Raw genomic sequence first — 25,701 nt, forward strand, 5'->3', positions numbered from 1 at the left:
CAAAACAAAAGGCAAACATTGACCTGATTGTTCACCTACACACACACGTGTAAAACACGTTTTCAAAAAGTTGCATTTTCAGTGGCTCTGGCCACCGTCGTTGTGTAAATACACACTCAAAACGCAACACAAGTTTTAGGTTTTCACTTGAAAACGTTGCCGTGTGAACGAGTCTCATAAAGAGTCATACATCAATTCACACAATGAGCTACAAAACAGTCACACTAATCACAAGACAAGTCATAGGAGTCACAAAACAAGTCACAAAACAAGTCACAAAACAAGTCACTAAACAAGTCATAGGAGTCACAAAACCATGAGTCTCATTAGTCACAAGACAAGTCATACGAGTCATAAAACAAGTCATAAAACAAGTCACTAAACAAAACAAGTCATACGAGTCACTAAACAAGTCACTAAACAAAACAAGTCATACGAGTCATGAAACAAGTCACTAAACAAAACAAGTCATACGAGTCACTAAACAAGTCACTAAACAAAACAAGTCATACGAGTCACAAAACAAGTCACAAAACAAGTCATAGGAGTCATAAAACCATGAGTCTCATTAGTCACAAGACAAGTCATACGAGTCATAAAACAAGTCATAAAACAAGTCACTAAACAAAACAAGTCATACGAGTCACTAAACAAGTCACTAAACAAAACAAGTCATACGAGTCATGAAACAAGTCACTAAACAAAACAAGTCATACGAGTCACTAAACAAGTCACTAAACAAAACAAGTCATACGAGTCACTTAACAAGTCACTAAAAAAACAAGTAATACGAGTCATAAAACAAGTCACTAAACAAAGCAAGTCATACGAGTCACTAAACAAGTCACTAAACAAAACAAGTCATACGAGTCACTAAACAAGTCACTAAACAAAACAAGTCATACGAGTCACTTAACAAGTCACTAAAAAAACAAGTAATACGAGTCATAAAACAAGTCACTAAACAAAGCAAGTCATACGAGTCACTAAACAAGTCACTAAACAAAACGAGTCATACGAGTCACTAAACAAGTCACTAAACAAAACAAGTCATACGAGTCACTAAACAAGTCACTAAACAAAACAAGTCATACGAGTCACTTAACAAGTCACTAAAAAAACAAGTAATACGAGTCATAAAACAAGTCACTAAACAAAGCAAGTCATACGAGTCACTAAACAAGTCACTAAACAAAACGAGTCATACGAGTCACTAAACAAGTCACTAAACAAAACAAGTCATACGAGTCACTAAACAAGTCACTAAACAAAACGAGTCATACGAGTCATAAAACAAGTCACTAAACAAAGCAAGTCATACGAGTCACTAAACAAGTCACTAAATAAAACGAGTCATACGAGTCACTAAACAAGTCACTAAACAAAACAAGTCATACGAGTCACTAAACAAGTCACAAAACAAAGCAAGTCATACAAGTCACTAAACAAGTCACTAAACAAAACGAGTCATACGAGTCACTAAACAAGTCACAAAAAAAGTCACTAAACAAAACAAGTCATACGAGTCTCAAAAGAAGTAATTTAACAAAACAAGTCATGAGTCTGACATCTGTCAGATCCACTGAAACACTGTTCACATACTTTTGACCACATTCTGTCTGTTTCTCAGGCTGAGCCGCCTCCGTTTGTGTGTGTGTGTGTGTGTGGGGGGGGGGGGGGGGGGGGGGGGTAGAGAGACATAGAGAGGAGTAGAGAGGTAGAGAGAGAGCGCGAGGTAGAGAGCGAGCGTCCTGATTGGCCAGCGGCTGGCAGGCTCCGCCCCCTCAGTGTTGGAGCAGCGCGAGCGGCGGCGGCAGCAGCAGCGGCAGGAGGAGGAGAGTGAAAGTGGAGAGCAGGCGGCCGGACGTGTTTCAACAGATGGCTTCTGCAGCGGCGGCGGCTGCAGCGAGGAACCGAGGGACGGAGGAGGAGGAGAGAGGAAGGGAGGGGTGTTAGGAAGTCACAGCCCGGGAGGAGAGAAGGAGAAACAACAGCCGCAGCACCTCCTCGACTCCCCCTGCTCCTTCTGTGCAGCCGCAGCGAGGCAACATGTCAGCCTGAGCTCAAGTTTGGAGGATCTGTCTCCCCACAGGAGCTGCACTTTTATGGAGGACGCTGTGTGATCTTCATCCTTCTCCTCCTCCTCCTCTTCCACCTCCTCCTCTACCTCAGAGAGGAGGACACCTGCTGACAGTGAGGAGGTGCCACAACAGCAGAAGGAGGTACAGGAGACTGCTGGCATTTCTAACATATGCAAAGTGTGTGTGTGTGTGTGTGTGTGTGTGTGTGTGTGTGTGCGCGCGCGTGCGCGTGCGTGCGAAGGTCTTCAGTTCTGCTCTACTTCACTTTGTGTCACTTTCAGAGCTGTTAGTCCAAGCAGCTTTGTTAGTGTGTGTGTGTGTGTGTGTGTGTGTGTGTGTGTGTGTGTGTGTGTGTGTGTGTGTGTGTGTGTGTGTGTGTGTGTGTGTGTTGCTCCACTTTCCTGATGTGCTCCTCACATTAGTTTTGAGGCCATGTTGTACTTACACTTGTATGTATGTATGTATGTATGTATGTATGTGTGTTTATTACTTCCTGCTTGTTGAACACGTGGGAGTTTGTTTGAGCCGTAACACTGAGGTCAGTCAGAGGAGGAGGAGGAGGAGGAGGAGGAGGAGGAGGTGTATTCCTCTCGGCTCTCGTTTCCAGTAGAATAATATTTCTGATTTGCTGCTCAGTCGGGGAAACGAGAGAACATCTCCTCCTTCACGGGTGAAGCAGGTCATCCTTCCCTCACACTGTTTTCAAGCTTCGCTGACGTTCACAAAGCGGCTCAGACCCTGACCTCTGGAGCCGTTTGGTGATTCAGAGCCACAGAGATCACGGTCTGACGCTCAGATCGTAACGCCTCGCACAGAAACACAAACAAACAAACCCGCCTGCTTTGACTCACTCAGGCTCTCACCTTGCATCAGTCCTGCGATGGACGTCTCACCTGTACAGGTGCCGCCGGGCCTCCGCTGTGAGCGGAAGCGAAACGCATTCGCTTAGTTTTTGCTTATCCACTTCACAAAAGTTTTGCGTTTACACGACAATGTTTTGAAAACGATGTTTGTTTACAAGAGAGACGGCAGAAACACGTAAAACAATGTAGTTTTCATGTCGGGCCTCTTGTGGGTGCTGCGGTTGTTGTTGTTGCAGCGGGAGAACGCAGACGTTGCAGTGGACAGACGGCCAAGTTGGATTGTTGTCACGGTGACTGTCAAAATAAAAGCACCAAGTCCCAGGAGAATATGGACCGAGAGTCATGAGGAAACACTGTTGTTGTTGTCTCTACTGAGCATGTGCAGAACTACTAGTTACTACGGCCGTGGTTAGCATGCACGGTAGCGGCGTTTTTGCCGTCTACACGGAGCCCGAGTGTTTTTCAAAAAGTTGCATTCTCAGTTGCTCTGAGCACCGTTGTCGCGTAAACAGACACTCGGTACGGTAGAAAAGTTTAGCCTTTTCACTTGTCGCGTAAACATGCGCAGGTGTAGAGGACAGGTGGCTCTGTGCTAACATGTAGCATTAGCACTGAAACATGACGTCATTCCCACACGTCGTTTGATCTGAAGTGGCACGTTCACCGCGCGAGGCTGGTGTTGGACTGACGACGCTCTCAGTCAATGGCCACATGTTTCCGTGTCAGTGCGTCTCGTCTGAATGTTCGCTGGCGGTGTGACTCCCAGCCTCTCGTGTGACCGACTGTTTCTGTTCGCCGAAACGCCCTCAACGCCTCAGACGAAACCTCGGTGAGCTCAGGCTCACAGCCTCACATTTTCGCTTCCAGTTTTCTCATTTTGTTCCGTTTTTAGTGGTTTCCCTACACGTTTCGTGTCATGCCATGTCGGGTCTTGTCATGTTGTGTTATTTTATATCATGTGATGTTTTGTGTCACGTTGTGCCGTGTCATGTAGTATTATGACCGTGTTGTATTTGGTGCCATATAAATAAAGTTGAATTGAATTATTGTGTTGTGTCTAGTCATGTCAAGGTGGTGTCATGCTCTCTGTGCGCTCTGTTGAAAGACTGCGTATATTCATGTCCCGTGCAGCCGGACTATGTGTCACGTCACGTCACGTCACGTCACGTCACGTCACGTCACGTCACGTCACGTCACGTCACGTCACGTCACGTCACGTCACGTCACGTCACGTCACGTCTCTTTTGAAAGACTGTGTGTTATGGTTGCGTCATGTCGTGCTGCCTGACTGACTTTTTGTGTTGTTTCGTGTCGTGTCACGTTCTGTCGTGTCGTTTCATCTTGTGCTGCGTACGGGCTGTGTGCAGCCCGACTGTGAATTTTTGTGTCGTGTTGTTTTATGTCATGTCATGTCATGTTTCTGGCTCTCTGTGACTTCTATCCAGTTTTACTGCATTTTTTTTTTTACATTGCGATGTCATGTTATGTTGTTTCATGTCATGTCACGGACTCAGACTGTGTTTGATCGTGTCGTGTCCACGTCGTGTCCACATCGTGTTGCGTCGTGCTTCCTACGGACTCTGTGCAGTCTGACTGTGTTGTGTCCACGTCGTGTCCACATCGTGTTGCGTCGTGCTTCCTACGGACTCTGTGCAGTCTGACTGTGTTTGATCGTGTCGTGTCCACGTCGTGTCCACATCGTGTTGCGTCGTGCTTCCTACGGACTCTGTGCAGTCTGACTGTGTTTGATCGTGTCATGTCCACGTCGTGTCCACATCGTGTTGCGTCGTGCTTCCTACGGACTCTGTGCAGTCTGACTGTGTTTGATCGTGTCATGTCCACGTCGTGTCCACATCGTGTTGCGTCGTGCTTCCTACGGACTCTGTGCAGTCTGACTGTGTTTGATCGTGTCGTGTCCACGTCGTGTCCACGTCGTGTCGCGTCGTGCTTCCTGCGGACTCTGTGCAACCTGACTTATGGTGTTTGTGTTTTGTTTAAAAGCTGATCTGTGGTCATGATTATTACTGGATTGGTAATAATCCTGATTATTAATGATTATTACCAGCTGCTTGTGACCGTATTTAATAACCTCTCTGTAAAACGAACTGTTAAATCGAAGAAGATATCAAAATGCTGGAGTAAAAGCTGCATTAGTCATCTGTATAGTAGGTGTTACTTACGTAATAGTTCTCATACGATAAACATCTCAGCGTCTGACTCCTTTGCTTCAGCTTTTATGTCAAACATAAAACAAACTGTACACAGAAAACACACATACACACACACAATACTCCAGTAAGTCATATTTGGCGTACGTTGTAAATAAAGACTGCAATCTTTAGCTGAAGCCCAGCAAGAGGATTATTAAGGAAAAAAATATAAAAATCTGTGTCATTTTTACTCATTTACACAACACTTTCCCAAAAGATGTGCTGGTAACCTTGATTGTAAAGTGAATCTCCAACATGTAGAAATGTACAAATTAGAGGTGCTTTGGGTCGTTTTCCTGGATTTTTTGTGCTTCTTGCTGTTTTTGTGAAATAATCCCCAACTAGTCCGTCGACATTTAAAATTGTCACTTTGAATCTGCAGAACCTGCTTGCATAATGCAGGGCAAAGTAATTGTATGGCCGCTCAGTCGGTCTCGTGTAATATTTATATTGGGTTCATTCGCACACGTCGGGTTTACATCGTTTTAATTCCCACACGTTGTGTGTTGTCTAAACAGTTGAGCTGATATGGGAAGCATTCCTGCTGCCCCGCTTCTGCCCGATTAAAAAAAAATCTCTCTCACAGCTGATCTTGAACATGATTCCGTCATCATTCACAGTCAGCTGATTGGGGTCAAAGTCGCTGCCATGGCAACGCAGCCGGTGACCTTTGATCCGCTTATGGCAGCACATTCATACGGCTACTTAACATTACTTATGAAATGTGTGTGTGATTAAAAAGTCTTGCGTAATCGGGTCAGAACGTATCGGAGCGTGGTGGGCAAACAGCTGCGGCTCCCCGGGAAGTTTTTAATTCATCTGCACACTTTTCTTTTTTTGAATACGTATCCTGGAGACGGAGACGCAAGTCTGACAGCGACGCTCGCTCCCAAGTCGACTCCTTCAGCTTGTCGCCCCGGGACGAAGCCGACGCAGACAGGTTACCAGCGTTTTGGGGGGGTCTGTTTACAAAACTACGGCGCTCGGCGTCACTGAAACTTCACATGCAGATGGAGAAAACACAACTTTTGTGAAGCGCCGCTACCGCGCCTGCACACCACGGCCCGGAGTAAATAGCTCTACTGCACATGCTCAGTAGACGGACAATAAGAACGTTTCCTCCGTCATGTCATGACTCCCAGTCCATGTTCTCCTGGGACTTGGCGACTTTTATTTTGACAGTCACCGTGATAACAGTCCAACTTGGTCGTCTGTCCATTCGGATGTCTGTGTTCTCCCGTTGTTAATGTTTAGAGCGTTTTGTTCTCTGCTGCATGCGTGTGTGGTTTATTTACAGAAGCAACCAACAGCGCCAACTAGTGGCCCAACATGCGAACTATGTCGTTTTTTAGTGTTTCGGCTGCTTTTTTATCGTTTTCAAAACGTTGCGATGTAAACGCGGACAACCCGTCATTCTTGAAAAGTTTCCTGTCCACGCGACACCATGAAAACTTACTTAAAATGATGTAGTACATATACCTGACCCATAGGTGGCGCTGCAACGCGGCCACAGAAATACACCAACAACGGAGAAGAAGACACGAAGTACGCAAAAATGGAGAAATCAAGAAATCCCCGGAGAGTCTCTTTCTCTTTCTCTTTCTCTTTCTCTTTTTCTTTCTCTTTTTCTTTCTGTCTCTGTCTCTGTCTCTGTCTCTGTCTCTGTCTCTGTCGTCCTCACGGCTCAGGAGGAGAACCTTCAGTAGCTCCGTCTGTTTTCTGCTCCCGCTGTCTGTCTGTTGAACAGCGGAACGTTGTCGCCGCTTGATATTTTCTAAATTAGTAAAGTAACATTTCTCTGCATCATGTGACGACAGTAATGAAAAACATCCAGTGTGTGATTAAACACAATTCAATATTTTGATCTAATCCGGACTAAACTGGAGAGTTCCTGCATGAACATACAAACACACCAACATGTACCACACAATGTTGAACGATGAAATAACTTGTGAAACTGCAAGTACAGTTATTGTTGTTGGGGTTTTTTTTACCTGCTGACCACACACAATGTGTACTTGTTATTCTCTTTGAGCGTAAATTGAAAGAGCCGCTGAGTTTTCCTGTAAATGCACGACAGAGTGGAAACCAGACTAGGAAACTCCGTGTAAGAGGCTCGAAAAACACACTTCCATCACTTTATGTCCGTGTTGATGCTTAAAAAGAGACATTATCAATTTTAAACGAACAAAACCAAATCTTGACGCTTTGCTGAAAACACCACCGTTAAAAAATGTCTTCCAGAGTGCAGCGAAACGCACCGTGAGGCAGAACATTCATCCAGTCCGACTGGGAGTTCATCCAAACTGTCAAAGTCGTCAAAACACACAGGTAGTCCAAGAAAGTCTGAAAGGACGCGTTTACACTGGGAATGCTGGGAAGGAACACATAGCTGCAGGACTACAAACATGGAGGATAGCACGTACCTGCAGGACTACAAACATGGAGGATAGCACATACCTGCAGGACTACAAACATGGAGGACAGCACGTACCTGCAGGACTACAAACATGGAGGATAGCACGTACCTGCAGGACTACAAACATGGAGGATAGCACATACCTGCAGGACTACAAACATGGAGGATAGCACGTACCTGCAGGACTACAAACATGGAGGACAGCACGTACCTGCAGGACTACAAACATGGAGGACAGCACGTACCTGCAGGACTACAAACTTCAGACTGTTTGTAGATATCCATTCAATTGCACAGGTCATTTTTTGCCTTGTTTTTAAACACTTTCAAATAAAAGGTAAGGCTGGAAAGTAGGTACGAAACTACAAACATTGAAAAGTTTTCACATTTGAATAGATGAAGTTTTTAAAAATTTTATTTAATTTTTTTTTTAATTTATAGAAAACTAGTGCAATTAAATTCCACGAAAATCAGAGCAGAGGTTTTGAAGAAGTAGACAGATGTAGTTTGTCAGTAGTATCAGTAGTTTTATAGTTGAGCCTCATCAGTTCAGGATTCGCAGGTTCCCTCCATTTTCTTCACGTTTATAGCTTGTTGTTCTCTGCACACGTCTGTGCAACAGCGCCCTCCCGTGGCCCGGCATACTAACTACATCGTTGTCTCTGTATCCGCTGCTGCAGTGTGAACACACTCCTTTTTGTTAACGGATTAGGTGTTGTCACGTGAATCGTTGCGGTGTAAACGGAGCCTAATTCATGTGAGGGACAGTGAAGGTGTTTCTCCGACTGGATCGCAGTAATTAGCAGAGTGATGAAGTGTGTGACTGATTCCATCACCGAGAGTTAAACTGTGCAGCAGTGTCGCGGCGAGGGAGAGGAAAACAGGAGCCAGAGATCAGGCCCAGGTCCTCAGCAAACACACACACACACACACACACACACACACACACACACACACACACACACACAGCCTTACAAACAGACCACCCGCCCAGCTAATTGGAGATGTTGTATCACCTCCCTCGTGTCTCTCGCTCTTTCAGTTACTTTTTCATTCACACACACACACACACACACACACACACACACACACACACACACACACACACGCACAGCCAGTGGGAATTGGCAGCTCAGAGGGAATATAGAGAGAGAGAAGGCAGAAAGTCATTACTTTGTGTGTGTGTGTGTGTGTGTGTGTGTGTGTGTGTGTGTGTGTGTGTGTAATCCCACCATCAGTATGCCGCTCATGCTTTGCAACAGAAGGGAGGAAATTGAAGGGAGAGAGATTGGAGTTGGGGGGGGGGGGGGGGGGGTTGCAGTCCAACATGGACTCCTTTTGATTACAGATGGTAAATGTGCCTTCAGTCACCTCCTCCTGCTCCTGCTCCTCCTCGCTCCCTCTGGCTCGGGGGGATTTGCGGTGGACGTGAGCTGAATGTATGACATTCAGTGTGTAGCAGCTGTGTACTTTGTGCGGGTGCAGGTGTTTATGGGTTCGACAGGTCGTCTGATCCTGCTGCTTCAAACCTTTTCTCCTTTGTTTCACCCACACTGTCAGGAACTGAGACGTCCAGCGTCTGTGGCTCAATTCTGGTGTGTTCAGGTGATTATAATGTGTGTGGAGATGTGTTCAGGTGATAGTGTGTTCAGGTGAAGATGGTGTGTTCAGGTGATGATAATGTGTGTGGAGGTGTATTCAGGTGATGAGAGTGTGTGTGGAGGATTGTTCAGGTGAAGAGAGTGTGTTCAGGTGATGAGAGTGTGTGTGGAGGATTGTTCAGGTGAAGAGAGTGTGTTCAGGTGATGAGGACTGCAGCAGGAGGCGCAGCAGGTAGATACTCTCTTTCCTGTGAGCTTCAGTGTGTCCTGACATGCCGAAGGAGCATCGGTCTGGTTGCCATGGAGATGCCTCACTGTCATTGTGAACAATATAAATTCGGGCTCAGGTGTGTGTGTGTGTGTGTGTGTGTGTGTGTGTGTGTGTGTGTGTGTGTGTGTGTGTGTGTGTTTATGAGAGTGTGTGTGCATGTGACCCATTAACTGGAACCTCACATTCCTGATTAATGACGTAGTTTCGACCCACACAATAAAAACACACACTTAGCATCTCACACACACACACACACACACACACACACACACACACACACACACACACACACACACACACACACACGGAGGACCCACAAATGATCACGTAACGTGAGGACGATGCGTTTGAGGACGTGGGACATCAGGCCTCTTGATCAGTGATGAAAGGTCACACTCATTGTGGTTGTTGTTGTGCTTTCAGTGTCGCAGCATCACACAATATGATGAAGAGAGTGTAAAAGAGAACACACACACACACACACACACACACACACACACACACACACACACACACACACACACACACACACACACACACACACACACAGAGCTGACACGTGATGATGTGAGCAGTGATGCAGAAACTAGCAGCAGCACATGTGAGCTTCGCTGAGCGTAGATCTACAGCACACAGAGGGAAAAGTCGATGGAAACTGTTGTCCATGTTATCGTAATTTATTACTTCATCATCATTACTGATACTTTGACAAGTAGGAGAGTTACTTCAGATATAAAGTAACTAGTTAACGTGGTAGCAAAAGTAACGAGTAACTTTAATCACTGTAACTATGAGTTATTCAGCACACTGTCCATAAATAAGGGACGGATATCTCCTCCTCCTCCTCCTCCTCCTCCTCCTCCTCCTCCTCCTCCTCCTCCTGTTCCTGTTCTTACTGATGTATGTAATAAATCCAGAGCTTCATGAAGCAGCAAGTAAACATCTCAAAGACAGACTGCTGCAGCACACACTCTGTGTGTGTGTGTGTGTGTGTGTGTGTGTGTGTGTGTGTGTGTGTGTGTGTGTGTGTGTGTGTGTGTGTGTGTGTGTGTGTGTGTGTGTGTGTGTGTGTGTGTGTGTTTTGTGTTCACTGGTCACCTCCCTGCAGAGCTCTCCATCAGTCTATTTCTGTCTGTGAGTGGGCAGGATGGATGGATGCACCCATGAACCGCCCGGAGGGATGAGGAGGAGGAAGAAAAGGAGGAGGAGGAGGGGTGCACCTCCTCCTCCTCCTCCTCCCGCAGTAGTGCTGGCTCAGCCTGTGTGCAGAAACTGTTTACAACTTGTAGTAAATTGGTCATGACTTCAGCAGGACAGAGTGAGGGAGGAGGAGGAGGAGGAGGAGGAGGAGGAGGAGGAGGAGGAGGAGGAGGAGGAGGAGTGCAGACAGAGAGCTGGTAGGTTTTCTCCTGCGGGGGGCGCCACAGCTCTGAGGGACTGGGTCTGGAGGTCAAAAGTCAGTGTGAAGACCCTGAGCTGCTCCCACTGCCCTGCCGAGGGCCTCCAGGGATCCACGCAGACTGAAGGGCGCCGCAACAGACGTGAATGATCATTTTCTTACACAGTTCCTAAGCCTCGTTTACATGGCAACAAGTGAAAACGCATCGTCTTTGCATCTTCGTGCCATAAAAGTTTCACGTTTACGCGGTAAAGTTTTGAAGCGTTTTGCAATTTCACTTGAAAACATCTGAACGTTCAGTTTCCTTCACAGTCTTTTGGTCATTTCATAGTGAGAGGCCAGAAAATACAAGGAGTTAGCCTTGATGCTAACAGAGTTAGCTCCCAGGTGTGTGTTCTTTTTGAGTCTTGAGGTTCAGAATCGGAGAGGCAGCGGCTGCAGCGAGAAGAGAAGCAGGAGTCTTACACAGCCTGAGGAACAAACATAAAAATATCTGGATAGGAGGAGGGTTTGATTGATGCTCCAGCCGTCAGCTGTTTGTACAGAGTAGTAAATAAATAAGACAAATGCTCCTCCTTCTGTGGAGGACAGACTTAAGTCTCGCCTGCAGCTCCACTCCTTGCTGCTCTGAAAACCAGAATCCTGCAAACAGATGTGGGATCTGCACAGTGACAGAGGCCAGGAGCACGACAGGTGGTGCGTTCACTGTCCTCTTGTTTCAGTAACCTCAGGACGGTGGTGCGTTCACTGTCCTCTTGTTTCAGTAACCTCAGGACGGTGGTGCGTTCACTGTCCTCTTGTTTCAGTAACCTCAGGACGGTGGTGCGTTCACTGTCCTCTTGTTTCAGTAACCTCAGGACGGTGGTGCGTTCACTGTCCTCTTGTTTCAGTAACCTCAGGATGGTGGTGCGTTCACTGTCCTCTTGTTTCAGTAACCTCAGGATGGTGGTGCGTTCACCGTCCTCTTGTTTCACTAACCTTAGGATGGTGGTGCGTTCACTGTCCTCTTGTTTCACTAACCTTAGGATGGTGGTGCGTTCACTGTCCTCTTGTTTCAGTAACCTTAGGATGGTGGTGCATTCACTGTCCTCTTGTTTCAGTAACCTTAGGATGGTGGTGCGTTCACTGTCCTCTTGTTTCAGTAACCTTAGGATGGTGGTCCGTTCACTGTCCTCTTGTTTCAGTAACCTCAGGATGGTGGTGCGTTCACTGTTGTTTCAGTAACCTTAGGATGGTGGTGCGTTCACTGTCCTCTTGTTTCAGTAACCTCAGGACGGTGGTGCGTTCACTGTCCACCTGTTTTCCCATCATTATAATCGGATCAGAGTAGATCAGCAGACCTTTCAGCTTGAGGTTTGTGAATCTTGTTAATGCCGATCACAGTTCAGTCGTTGGCATTAACATTTCATCACGTCAGAGACGCCAAATGCAGCCTGTCAGCCGGACACAACCGCCATCCTCCATCAGTCTCCATCATCCTCCGTCACTCTCCATCATCCTCCAGCATCTTCCATCATCCTCCAGCATCTTCCATCATCCCTCTTCATCTCCCAGACGTGTTCATTATTCAGAGAGGTCCTCTCAACACACTCAGACCCTCCGTGGTGTTTTTACCCCAGGGTGGTGGTGGTGGTGGTGGTGGTGGGGGGAGGGGGGGGGGGGGGGGTCTATCTGCCATCACAGAGATGGAAGTGACTTCACCAGTGGAGAAAACAAACTAGACGAGTGAAGGAGTGCTGCCAACTCGCGCACTGTCACTTTAAACTCACATCCATCGTAGTCTGTCTGTGGAGTTCCAAATGTCCTGTATTTTCTGAACCAAAGATCCATTTTCTGAAGGTTTAATGTGAAGTTCTGTCCCTGGAGACTGAAGCTGCATTGGAGGAGAAGACGTGGCCTTTTCCTCCGTGGTGTCATGACTCCCCGTACATGTCCTCCTGGGACTTGGTACTTTTATTTTGACAGTGACTGTGATAACAATCCCACTTGGTGGTCTGTCCATACGAGCCTGGCATGCAAACTACATCGTTTTCAGAACTTTGCCATGTAAATGCAAAACTTTTCTTCAAACAAAAACTCAAAAACGAAGCGTTTTGTCGCGCAAACGTTAGTTGGTCATCAAGTATCTGTTCAATATTTACCGTCAACAAGGCTTCATGGTGATAAAAGTTAAGTTTCCTAAAGATGTTTGGGTGGGTAAAAAAAAAAGTTGAGAATGTAACTTCTGACATGTGATCTCTGTGGAGGAGGAGGAGGAGGAGGAGGAGGAGGAGGAGGAGGAGGAGGAGGAGGAGGAATGATGATGATAAAGTATTTGACAATAGAGAACCAGCAGAGCAGCAGGAGGAGCAGCTCAGCTGTTTGTTGTTACAACAGAACGAGGGTGCGGGTGTCGACGGTGGAGAGCAGTTGCCACGGGAACGACTCCCCTGTCAGCCGCCACGACAACGGCCAAGAAGAGCCCGGCGGAGGGAGGTTGTGGGTCCGGTGCCGGCAGCCGTCGAGCAAGGCAGTGTGGTCAGCGAAGGAGGAGGAGTTTTACGGTCTGAGAGGAAGGAAAAGGAGGAAGAGAGAAGTGCGAGGGGCGTTCAGGGACCTGTTTCTGTGGTTTCCTCTGTTTGTCTGGATGAGATCTGCCCCGTCACACTGAGTGAGTCTCACTTCTCCATACCGTTCTCGTTTTACCGTCAGCTGATCCCAAGACCTGCAGCTGCTTCCTCACTGTGACGTCTGCTCGTGTGCTCCTGAGCTCTGAAGCTCCCCGAGAGGAAAGACGGGCTGAAACCTCGGAGCCTGAGGACGACGCGTCCAGAGACGCTCCGTCACTGAAACTGAGCGGGACCTCAGCTCACAGTTTGTTGGGAAGTCAGATTTCACAAGCAGAATCTGATGTATAACATACAGGATCTACTGTCGCGGCGCGATAACGTTCAAGTTGTCCAGCGTTCAGTCAGTAGAGCAGGATGTCACTCAGTCAGGGGGTCGTAGGTTTGATTTCCAATCTGTCCATATGTGGAAGTGTCCGTGAGCAAGAACCTCAAACTGCTCCGGATGGAGGAACTGAGCAGGACTTTGAGAACCATTTAATCAGTGGAGAAGAGCCAGATAATTCACATCCATTTATTAATTCATATGAAAGGTTGAGGCCTAACGTTTCCAGTGAAAAGGCATCGCTTTAACAGCAATGTTTTAAAAACTATGTCCAATTACACTGAAATGGCAGAAACGCTTAAAATGTTGTAGTTTTCATGTTGGGCCACTAGTTGGCGCTGTTGTTTGTTTTTGTAATGAAACTGCACACACATGCTACAGAGAACAATCTGCACTAAACAATAACAACGGGAGAACACGGGACATTCTAGTGGACACACGACCAAGTTAGATTGTTATTACAGTGAGTGTCAAAATAAAAGTATCAAGTCCCAGGAGAATATGGAGTCATGACACTCTGGAGGAAACTTTGTTCTGATTGGCTCTACGGAGCATGTGCAGAAGAACTCGTTACTACGGCCGTGGTGTACATACAGTGTTTTTCCCGTGTACATGGAGATGGAGTTTCATCAAAAAGGTTTTTGTTTGTTTGTTTTTTGTGGCTTCAAGCACCGTTGTCATATGAACGAACATCCAAAGCTTAACAAAAGAATTTGATTTGATTGATCAGTTTTTTTACATGCTTCATGGCTTCCTCTCCATTTTTAGTGTATTTCTGTGGCAGCGTTACAGCGCCACCTATAGACTTGTCAGATGTACTACATCGTTTTTCAGTACCGTTAATTTCCAGACTATAAGCCTCTACTTTCTTCTCTCGTTTTGAACCCTGTGGATTAAACAATGACGTGGCTCATTTATGGATTTTTACGGGTTAATGAGTGTCGTGCCGCCGATACATAGGTGATGCGTTCAGGTGCATCACATAACTCCGACCTTTCTTTTTTTGTTTTGTTTTTGTTTTTTTTTTCAATTTGGTGGGTGCGGCTTATATTCAGGTGCATTGAATAGTCCGGAAATCATGGTAGTTTTCATGGTGTCGATGGACGCAGGTGGACGAGAAACTTTTTAAGAGCAACGGTGCGAAAACCAAAGATTGTTTTGGCTCCTTTGGACAGGGCCTGGAGGAGCTGGAGTTTATCGAGAGCTGGCGGTTTGGCGGCCTGTTTGGTCGGATGGAAATGTATATAGAAACGCAGCTTTGTACAAAATCTGTCACAAAAAACTGACACATCGGCAAAATAATTCAAGTCTTCATATCACCTCAGTGCTGAACACATAGCTGCTAAGTGAAAGGTTATCTCTCCTGGAATTTAAAAAAATAAAAAATAAAACTCAAAAAAATGTGACTTTGTCAGTCTTATTGATTTATTTATCTATGGAACCCAGTCGGGAGCTCAAAGCTCGAACGAGAGCGTTCCAGTTCCCAGCTGCATGAAATCCCGCGATGAAAGAGTGATTGTGACGACCAGACTAGAGAGCGTCAATCACATTCACCTCGAAACTTTTAATCTGATCATCTCTTCCGTCGACTATTTAAAATATGGCCCCGCTAACAAGTGGAGCAGAAAATGTTCAATTAATCCACCGTCGGGAAGCTTTTAGTCAGATGTTTTTCATCAAAATGGAACGACTGTAATTACCTCCGAGGTGTTACGAGAATGCCTCCTTCCACAGGCTGGGTCTGCTCGGACGGTCCTCCTCCGCTGTGTGTTTGGTTTGACGCGCCGTGGCGCGCCGACTTCAGGATTCAAGACGGCTGCTCTCCAGCTGAACTTGTCACTCTGTTGTTCTACTTCCAGGTTGATAGTGGAGAAACTATCAGGAGAGTACAAAGTTACTCGGCAGATAGCAGGAGGACTTCGGGAACCTGGATCCTGTCCAGAGCCGGCCGTCCTTCCCAGCATTCCCAGTGTAAACGCTTCCCTGCAGACTTTCTCGGACGAAGTGTGTGTTTGGACGTCTTTGACAGTTTGGATGAACTCCCAGTTTTTGAGTGGATAAATGTTTTTGCCGTCTTTCTCTTCATAACGGGTGTGTATTGTGTTTCAGTGGAGTGATGTCACAGCCTCGGACTTTGGACTCCACAAAATTTATATTTAAAAAAAATTTATTAAAAAAATTCTTTCAAACTCCCACTTGAGGAACTTCAACAACCGGTTTTACAGTCCTTTTCGTAGTCTGTCTGCTTCACCCTCTGGGGTCGCCATAGCAACCAGGGTCAGCAGCTGATTGGCTGTTTTTCATCTGCGTTGTCGTGGTTGTCCTCGCTGAGTCTTCCTCTTCTTCATTGTTTGTTATGAAACGAGCACACAAACTGACCCACCCCACTTTATCCTCAACTTACCCCTAAATCACCCTGAGTCACTCTGAGCCACGGCTTTACACAACTCTGAGACACACACACACACACACACACACACACACACACACACACACACTCAGGTGAGTGGATTTAGAAAGAGCACTAAGGCTTTATTTTGATTACAAAATAATTTGCATGACACACCCTGCTGTGGGAACACACACATGAATAGAGACACACACACACACACACACACACACACACACATTCGTCTCTGAATTGGATTTAGACAGAAAGTCGCACCAGCAGTGTTCTTCACATGATGAAGAGCAGTTTACATTGACATCTCAAGTGCAAACGGATCATTTTTGCGTTTTTGTTTCAGAAAACTTTAGTGTTTACACGGCAGCGTTTTGAAAATGATGTAGTTTTCATGTTGGGACACTAGTGGGTGCTGTTGTTTGTTTTTGTAGTGAAACACCACACACATGCGTTCAGAGAACAGCATGCCATAAACATGAGCTAAGAGAGAACATGGACATTCTCCAAGGTGGATCGTTATTACGGTTACCATCAAAATAAAAGTACCAAGTCCCAGGAGAATATGGAGTCATGACACTCTAGAGCAGGGGTCTCAAACTCAATTGACCCGGAGGCCGCTGGGGGCAGAGTCTGGGTGAGGCTGGGCCGCACAAAAAAAGTTGTACAAAAAATCCTCAGATGTCATTATTAAGAGTTTTAATTATTTCTTCTGAACATGAACAGCTCTTCTGAAAATGGTTTCTCATGCCTACGCATTGTGGAGCGCTAACTTTCAATAAATAAAAGTCCACTTTTATTACCAATACATAGTTGGACCTGGAATGATAACTGAAAAGTACATTAGAACACATTTGTCTCTCATGATCCTAAAACCATCGAGCGATAAAATGGCATGTTCAGAGTCTGCCACGGGATACATGAAAAATAGAAAATATTACATTGCGGGTCATCGATCATCAAGAGAACCATGGCAGGACTAGACTCCACACAAAACCCTCTTCACTCCTGGTTGCCCACCCACAACTAATAAACCAAACTAAACTAGATGGATTAACTAACTACATGAACAAAGCAACAAAAACACAACACAATCATTACCAACACTACAAACCTAAAATAACCCCCAATAATTACATCTAAAACGCGACGGACAGAAACTCCCATGATGCACTGCAGCGATTGCGGAGCGGATCGCTGCAGTGCATTGTGGGAGTTTCTGTCCGTGGTGTTTGAAAGAATGGAATCATGTAGATTATCAAAAAAAAAAAGCTTCCGTGAAAAGTAAAAAAACAAAAAAAAAAAGAAAGAAAAGTATGAAAGATTAGATAAAGAATGTCTGGTGTGAATTATTTCTCTTTAGAGGTGTAACCGTGGCAACATCTAAAGCGGTCGGATAAGAATCCATTTCACTACGGTGCTTAAATGTTCGACAAAAAAGAAAACAAATCTGGAACAAGCAAGTTGCTGTTCCTTGTTTGGGAATAAGTTTACAAATCCTCTGAGGATGAATCTGCGTTTCATGATTTCTTTCTTCTCTTTCTCCTAGACTGTGGGGGGGAGGGGGGGCGGGGGACCAACTGACCGGTGACCTCTCGGGGAGGTCGGAGGCTGAAGGTCATGGCGGCCCGGCTCCTCCTCGTCCTGTTCCTGTCCGTGACGCTTAGCCACGCCCACTTCCAGTCCGGACAGCGCCTGAAGCCCCGCCTCCAGAGAGACCGCCGAAACATCCGTCCGAACATCATCCTGATCCTGACTGACGATCAGGACATGGAGCTGGGTGAGTGACCGCTCCGAGGGTCACAGGTTCGAACCCCGTGATCCCCATCTCCTCCAGCTGGTGTTTTAAAGAGACACGTGGTCGACGTCTTTTAACTGTTTACACTCCACGTACGTTTTAGCCCCGCCCACAAAGACTCTTATTGGATGAAGCGCAGGATCAAGCCAGTCACATTAAAGTTCAACATGATTTGCTAATTATTAGTGTTGTACCCGAGACCGAGTCAAGACCAAGACCTGAGCTTTTTTGTTTATCAGACTGAAGAATCAGTGAATTTATTGGATCGACGGCACCACTTGTACTGACATTCTTACATCATATTATCCACCATTTAGCACTTTATTTTGTTATATGATAATGTATTGTATGTGAATGTTGTGTTTTGCAATAAACTGGAATATCTGGTACTATAACGTAATGTATAGTAACATATGACACTATCGTAGTATAGCCTAATGTATCGTGTGTGTCGTAATATTCTGTAATGTGTTGTAAAGGTCTGGTATCATAATGTTTCGTAAATATACAATCTATATTGTACTTTTGAGCAATTGTTTGTAATCCACACCGATGTTGTGTGATGTAACATCATGTGATCATCAGTGTTGTCTGTCGGAGTCCTCTGTGGGTGGAGCGACATGTAAAACGTACTGATTCTCTCTGTCTCTGTCTCTGTCTCTGTCTCTGTCTCTGTCTCTGTCTCTGTCTCTGTCTCTGTCTCCAGGCTCCATGCAGGCCATGAATAAAACCCGCCGCATCATGGAGGAGGGCGGGACTTCCTTCTCTAACGCATTTGTAACCACGCCCATGTGCTGTCCGTCACGTTCGAGCATGCTCACCGGGAAGTAAGTCGGCGTCCTCGCCTGAAGGGTCTTAAAGGGACAGTACAACATTTTGATTTGTACCACACCAACACAGGAACAGAGAGTGGCAAGTCATACGTCATACCGTGATAAATAACTCTGTGTGTGTGTGTGTGTGTGTGTGTGTGTGTGTGTGTGTGTGTGTGTGTGTGTGTGTGTGTGTGTGTGTGTGTGTGTGTGTGTGTGTGTGTGTGTGTGTGTCTGCCAGGTACGTTCACAACCACAACACCTACACTAATAACGAGAACTGCTCCTCGCCGTCATGGCAACGACAACATGAACCCAGGACGTTTGGAGTCTACCTGAACAGCACCGGCTACAGGACAGGTAAACACGAGCGCACACACATTTTTGTGGTTTTATAGTCTTATTTCTCGTGTATTTCTTGTGTGCAGCATTCTTTGGGAAGTACTTGAATGAGTACAACGGCTCGTACGTGCCCGCTGGCTGGAGGCAGTGGCTCGGTTTGGTGAAGAACAGCCGGTTCTACAACTACACACTGAGCCGCAACGGAGCCCGAGAGAAGCACGGAGCCCAGTACCCACAGGCAAGGCGACACCGCGCCACATGGTGCCGTGCAACGCCACACAGCACCACACTGGATGCAACACAGGACACAGCGTCACAATACAATATTATACAATATGACATGACACAACACAACAAGACACGACACAATATCACATGATGTAACCCAACAACAGAACTACAAGGTGTGTGTGGTTTTAGGCAGCGAGCCGTCCAGCCGTCATTTGGACGTCAAAGCCTCTAAAATCTGTGTATAATGTCCTTCACTATTTGTCACCGTCTAATTTGACCTCAATTAATTTTTTCTGCTGAAATATATATCGGATTATCGGCTTGAGTACACAACGCACTACTGTCTTCCGGTTATGTTTTACATCCAGTAACGAGCAACGTGATTGGTCAATTGATACCATGTGGTCTATACCTTTTGAAAGGCGGCTTCTGATTGGTTCGTAATTCTCTGACTCTTCCTGGTGCCTTCAAATGCTGAAGCAGAGAGGAGGAATTTCCTTTCCAAGATGCTGAGGAAATATATCTGCAGAATTATATGGACCTATGATCTATCTAGTTTTTCATTTCCAAAATGAAATGGGAAAAGGAAAGATGTTACTCTTAACAAGCAAAATTGATGGACACCCAAAGCACCAATTTCTGCCTAAAACCACGGTGTGCTGACATGTGTCACCAGGACTACCTGACTGACCTGATCACGGCCGAGGGGATCCGCTACTTCCGCTCCTCGAAGCGAGTTTATCCTCACCGGCCGGTTCTGATGGTGCTGAGTCACGCTGCACCACATGGACCTGAAGACTCGGCTCCGCAGTACAGCACGGCCTTCCCCAACGCCTCGCAGCACATGTAAGAAACACACACACACTCATGAGAAGGACCTTATCCTGGACAAACAGGTCTCAGTCCAGACAACTTGAAAATGAAGGATATCTGTGTGTCCGACCTGGTTTAAACTAAAATCTTAGTACACAACCGTCCTAGACTCTGTGGCTCAATATGCAAACATTAAACTGAAGGTCATCTACAAACAATGGAAGGAGATGTGTTGGCTGGAAATAGAAGAGAAAGCGTGTATACTGAAAAACAACACAGGGCCCAGGATAGAGCCCTGCGGGACCCCAGATCTGAAAGTAGCCAGGAGTGGACAGAGAAACCACTTGAGAGTGTATCTCCTGAACCAACACAGCAGGATTTACCGACGTCATTGAGAATCTTTGAAAACACTCATGAATGTCATTTCATTGGGTTTATCATTTCAACCATCAGCTCCCTGGTCCGTATGAGACGGGAGGAAGGTCACATTGTCTGGATGATCTTAGTGAGGGAAGGACGAGGCAGCAAGGGAGAACATCCGACCGTATCGCAGTGATCTTTCCACTGAAGAATTCAGAAAATGACTCCCAGAGCACGACGCTCGGGGAACCAAGAGGATTAATAAGTGATTTACACATATTAAACATAAACTGAGGTTTGTGCCTGGTTGGGAAAAAATAATATGATCCTTCAGGTTCAGCGACAAAAACTTTGTTAGAACTCATTCTTCCTCTAGATCAGGAGCAACATTCAGCCCAATTTCATCTTGAGTGGGCTGGAGCCGTGAAATAGTGCCATAATAACCTTTAAATTTAATATTTAAGGGTTTTCTTTGCGTATATGTGATGAAATGTCGATATCTTCAAAAAAACTAAAACAATTATTACTGAAAATTACTACAATTTCATCATTACACCAATTTCTATGATACAAAATACAGTGAATGTCCCAAAAACCATCTCCAATAGCTGGTGTGTTATTATAAACTCCCCCTGACAGCATGGCGTTGATCAGCGAGGTAACTAACTATAATGCTGATATCTCAGTCTCAGTCTTGTGTTGTGCACGCTACTCTTCAGAAATTTGTTCAGAATATCAATGTTTTCTCTGATATTTTTACCGTTTTCTTGGTGGTTTTGTCGGATCGGAGCCTCTTGAGGGACTGGTTTCTTTCACACCGGCCTCATGTTTTAACACCCCTGCTGCAGACTCTCAACAGAGATGAAGATTAAAACGAACCACATTTCAGAGAAAACCCTGTTCAAAAGTCTGTGAGTCTATAAAATCTTTCAAGTTGTGAGTGTTTCAAAGGTACAAGATGTTTCACATTGTAAGTCTGATCGCCAACGGAATGAGCAGTTTGGTGGAAAAAGCTGAGAGAATTGCATTTTGGTGTGAAACAGTTGGAAAGGCGTATCAGCCAGTGATTTTGTGCTGAAGAGAGTTGAGTGAAGACTGATCTCCTCTCGGCTTGGAGCGGATCCATGCCTCAAAGTGTGAAGATTTGTACGATCCATCCCACGGTGAGTCAGAGAAGACCTGGGAAGGGAGAGTTTCCAATATTCGAGGGCGTTGCAGGCTCTTATATCACCAGCGTGATATAAGAGGAGAGGGAGATTTTCTCAGCAGGTTCCTGTGTGACGGTGCGTGACGGCATTAGAATACCAGATATTTCTTATAATACCAGATATTTCTTAAAATACCAGATATCTCTTATAATTGAATCGCTGACGATGGACCTGGTTGGGGGAGAGACTGATCGCCGGTCCTCTGGCGGAGGGAAAAACAACCTCTTCTTTCCAGGATGAGTCGGGGTTTGTTGTGACTCATGTGGAGAGGACAGAGGGAAGCTGTTGGATCCACCATATCCTGAAGGCTGACCGTTTGAAAGCAATTATCTTTTTTTTTTTGGACTATGAGAATGTCACAAAGCCAGACAGCATCTGGAGTTCGGTCATAAAGCCGGTCGACAATGACTCCTTTGTCTCGAGTTCGCCTGACAGCCGGGATATTTCCCTCCTTGGTTTGATGTGGTCGGCTCTCTCTTGTGAGGACGTCCAGCGCTCATGCTCGCTTCGATGCTACTTCGGTGCTCGTGAGCACCATGGCAGTTCTGCACATGCTCAGTAGAGACAATCAGAACAATGTTTCCTCCATATTCTCCTGGGACTTGGTGCTTTTATTTTGACAGTCACTTTAATAACAATCCGACTTGACTCGTGTGTGTGTGTGTGTGTGTGTGTGTGTGTGTGTGTGTGTGTGTGTGTGTGTGTGTGTGTGTGTGTGCGCGTGCGCGTGCGTGCGTGCGTGCGTGCGTGCGTGCGTGCGTGCGTGTGTGTGTGGGTGTGTGGGTGTGTGTCCCAGTACTCCCAGCTATAACTACGCTCCAAACCCAGACAAACACTGGATCATGCGTTACACTGGCGCCATGAAGCCGATCCACATGGAGTTCACCAACGTGCTGCAGAGGAAGAGGCTGCAGACTCTGCTGTCTGTGGACGACAGCGTGGAGAAGGTAACACACACACACACACACACACACACACACACACACACACACACACACACACACACACACACACACACACACACACACACACACACACACACACACACAGACATGCACACACTACCTTGAAGAGTTGCTGTACTGGCTGCAGATACATGATACTTCATAATAAAGCTGCTAATCACTGAACTCAGAGTGTGTGTGTGTGTGTGTGTGTGTGTGTGTGTGTGTGTGTGTGTGTGTGTGTGTGTGTGTGTGTGTGTGTGTGTGTGTGTGTGTGTGTGTGTGTGTGTGTGTGTGTGTGTGTGTGTGTGTGTGTGTGTGTTTCAGTTGTATAACATGTTGGTGGAGACGGGCGAGTTGGAGAACACCTACATCATCTACACGTCTGATCACGGTTATCACATCGGGCAGTTCGGCCTCGTCAAAGGTGAGAAAGAACCAGAACAATCTAAACAGGAAGCACCACATTTCAGGAAGTAATCCTGTGTGTGTGTGTGTGTGTGTGTGTGTGTGTGTGTGTGTGTGTGTGTGTGTGTGTGTGTGTGTGTGTGTGTGTGTGTGTGTGTGTGTGTGTGTGTGTGTGTGTGTGTGTACAGGTAAATCTATGCCGTATGAGTTTGACATCAGAGTGCCATTTTACATCAGAGGACCCAACGTGGAGCAAGGCAGCATGTGAGAACCATTATCACACACACACACACACACACACACTGCACATTCTTAACAATTCACCAAAAACCTTATGTCTCCCTCTGGTGGTGGCAGTAATGACGACAGCAGCAACGTTTAGAAGTTACACACGGCGGCAATGTTACAAACTCTCATCTAAAAATTATTATATAGAAACAAAATATTGGTATTTTTCTTCCCCGTTGTATTTGGAAAGTGTATTTAAAAGTTAAGCATTAAAAGTGTCTGTGCAGAGCCGTTGCAAGAACTGATCAGGAGTTTCTTTTCCTTATAGATTTATTAAAATGTCGACAGCTTGTCACTTTGAAATGTGACAAAATCTTCAAATAAGAATAACAATTGAAAATATTCTCCAATAAGTGTGAACACGTTCAGGTTCCGGTGAGAACCTGTGACGCATTAAGCTGCTGTTCACGTGTCTTCTCACGTCAACGGTCTGATTAAAACTGAGATGATATACTGTACAGAGAAAGCCCGACTTTTAACTGTGTGTGTGTGTGTGTGTGTGTGTGTGTGTGTGTGTGTGTGTGTGTGTGTGTCAGTAACCCTCACATGGTCCTGAACATTGATCTGGCTCCGACCATCCTGGACATCGCTGGCCTCGACACGCCTCCAGACATGGACGGCAAATCCATCCTGACTCTGCTGGAAACAGAAAAAACTGCCAACAGGTAAACACACGGAGACGTTTGAATATCGCGTGACGTTTGTAACCTGGCCTGAGGTATTGGGCCTGTAAAGTAAGAGGACAAGGAACTGTTGACGCTTCCTTCTTTCTCTTCCTCTTCAGGTTCCAGGTGAACAAGAAGTCGAAGATATGGAGGGACTCCTTCCTGGTGGAGAGAGGGTCAGTTCCTCTCTGTGACTATGTTGGTGTTCCTCAAGGCTCCCTCTTGGGTCTTCTGCTTATTTCTGAACGTCACATTATCTTTCTGCTGTTCAGGTTTTCGGTTAAGGGAACTGTTTTATCTGATTTTCAGAAGCAGAAAATTGAAGCTTTATGTCTTTAAGACAAACTTCTAGTTTGACAAGTTGACCAGTATCATCTGGTTTCAGAGACAAATGTGTTTCCTGATAATATTCCCTACAGGAAGCATGTATAATGCAAAAACTATAGGTCCTAAGATGGAACCCTGTGGTACTCCAATGGCTGACTTTAATCTGAGCTGAAGAGTCATTAACAAGATTGAAACCAGTGTAGTGTTGTACCTTTAACCCCGACGATGAGTTTTAATCTCTGTAAGAGTACGTTCTGATCAATAGTATCAATGCAGGACTGAGATCTAACAAGAACAGAGACCAGTGCTTTGTCTCAGGCCAGGAGAAGATCATTAGTAACTTTGTCCAGAGTGTCTCTGTGCTATGACGAATCTAAACCCAGACAGAAAAGACTGAGTACTGTTGTCCAGTATCGCGAGGATCTAATGTCACCGGTATCTAATGTCACTCGTGTCCTCAAGAAAACTTCGTCACACCAGATCGCTCTTCTTGAAAACACACACACACACACACACACACACACACACACACACACACACACACACACACACACACACACACACACACACACACACACACACACACACACACACACACACACACACACACACACACACACACACACAGATTTCCATTCCAACACTTTGTCTTACACGGAAACACAAATAACTATCAAGGAAGTACCGTTACTGAAAACTCCTCTCTGGTCCTTCAACAGGAAGCTGCTGCATCAGCGAGTGGAAGGAAAGGAAGTGTCACAGGAGGAGAACTTCCTGCCCAAACACCAACGAGTGAAAGACCTCTGCCAGAGAGACGAGTACCAGACCCCCTGCCAGCAGACCGGACAGGTAAACAACAATAATCAAACGTCTACAGACCAGACAGGTAAACAAACAAACAGACCAGGACAGGCACCCATGTTTAGTTCTTGTGTGCGTGTGCAGAAGTGGCAGTGTGTGGAGGACTCCTCCGGGAAGCTGCGACTCCACAAATGTAAGCACGAAGAGGGCGGGGCTAAAACTCCCCAGAGCGGTGTGATTGGTCGCCAGCGTCCGATCAGCATGAAGTCCCGCCTCTACGACCCAAACTCGGACGCCTGCAACTGCGACCTTCGTGGCGCTCGACCCCTGAACCTGCGGCCGTTCAACAAGAAGCCGTTTTTCTCCAAGAAGAGTGAGTGTCGACGTCACAGTCCAACATGGAGAGACGTAGAACAACAGGAACATTTATTTCACAGAACTGATCCCCTGACACTCGCTAAAGAATAGAAATGTATTTATATAGCTATACCACTGCACATACTCACAGCAGACTTTGACTTAGTACAA

The 25,701-nt window shown here is 45.9% G+C and overlaps 1 protein-coding gene across 17 annotated transcripts in view; it reads left to right on the top strand.

The window, feature by feature from the left end:
• Nucleotides 1–1,821: 1,821 nt before the first annotated feature.
• Nucleotides 1,822–25,701, top strand: part of sulf2b (sulfatase 2b) — a 28,046-nt gene continuing 4,166 nt past the window's right edge. For 2 of the 17 annotated variants that reach the window (XM_080469405.1, XM_080469407.1), the window contains exons 1-14: nt 1,835–2,222; nt 15,635–15,866; nt 17,726–17,956; nt 18,681–18,801; nt 19,028–19,146; nt 19,215–19,366; nt 20,036–20,205; nt 22,537–22,687; nt 23,012–23,111; nt 23,281–23,356; nt 23,917–24,045; nt 24,165–24,221; nt 25,092–25,221; nt 25,318–25,546. In XM_080469405.1, the coding sequence (XP_080325531.1) occupies nt 17,797–17,956; nt 18,681–18,801; nt 19,028–19,146; nt 19,215–19,366; nt 20,036–20,205; nt 22,537–22,687; nt 23,012–23,111; nt 23,281–23,356; nt 23,917–24,045; nt 24,165–24,221; nt 25,092–25,221; nt 25,318–25,546 (1,594 nt within the window). In that variant the 5' untranslated portion in view covers nt 1,835–2,222; nt 15,635–15,866; nt 17,726–17,796. Of the gene's footprint in view, nt 2,223–5,900; nt 6,095–13,177; nt 13,495–15,634; nt 15,867–17,725; nt 17,957–18,680; nt 18,802–19,027; nt 19,147–19,214; nt 19,367–20,035; nt 20,206–22,536; nt 22,688–23,011; nt 23,112–23,280; nt 23,357–23,916; nt 24,046–24,164; nt 24,222–25,091; nt 25,222–25,317; nt 25,547–25,701 lie in introns of those variants that run through there. The other 15 variants (XM_080469419.1, XM_080469409.1, XM_080469417.1 and 12 more) reach the window with 13 other exon arrangements.

Source organism: Lipophrys pholis (genome assembly GCF_963383615.2).
Source record: "Lipophrys pholis genome assembly, chromosome: 8".
NCBI lineage: Eukaryota > Metazoa > Chordata > Actinopteri > Blenniiformes > Blenniidae > Lipophrys > Lipophrys pholis.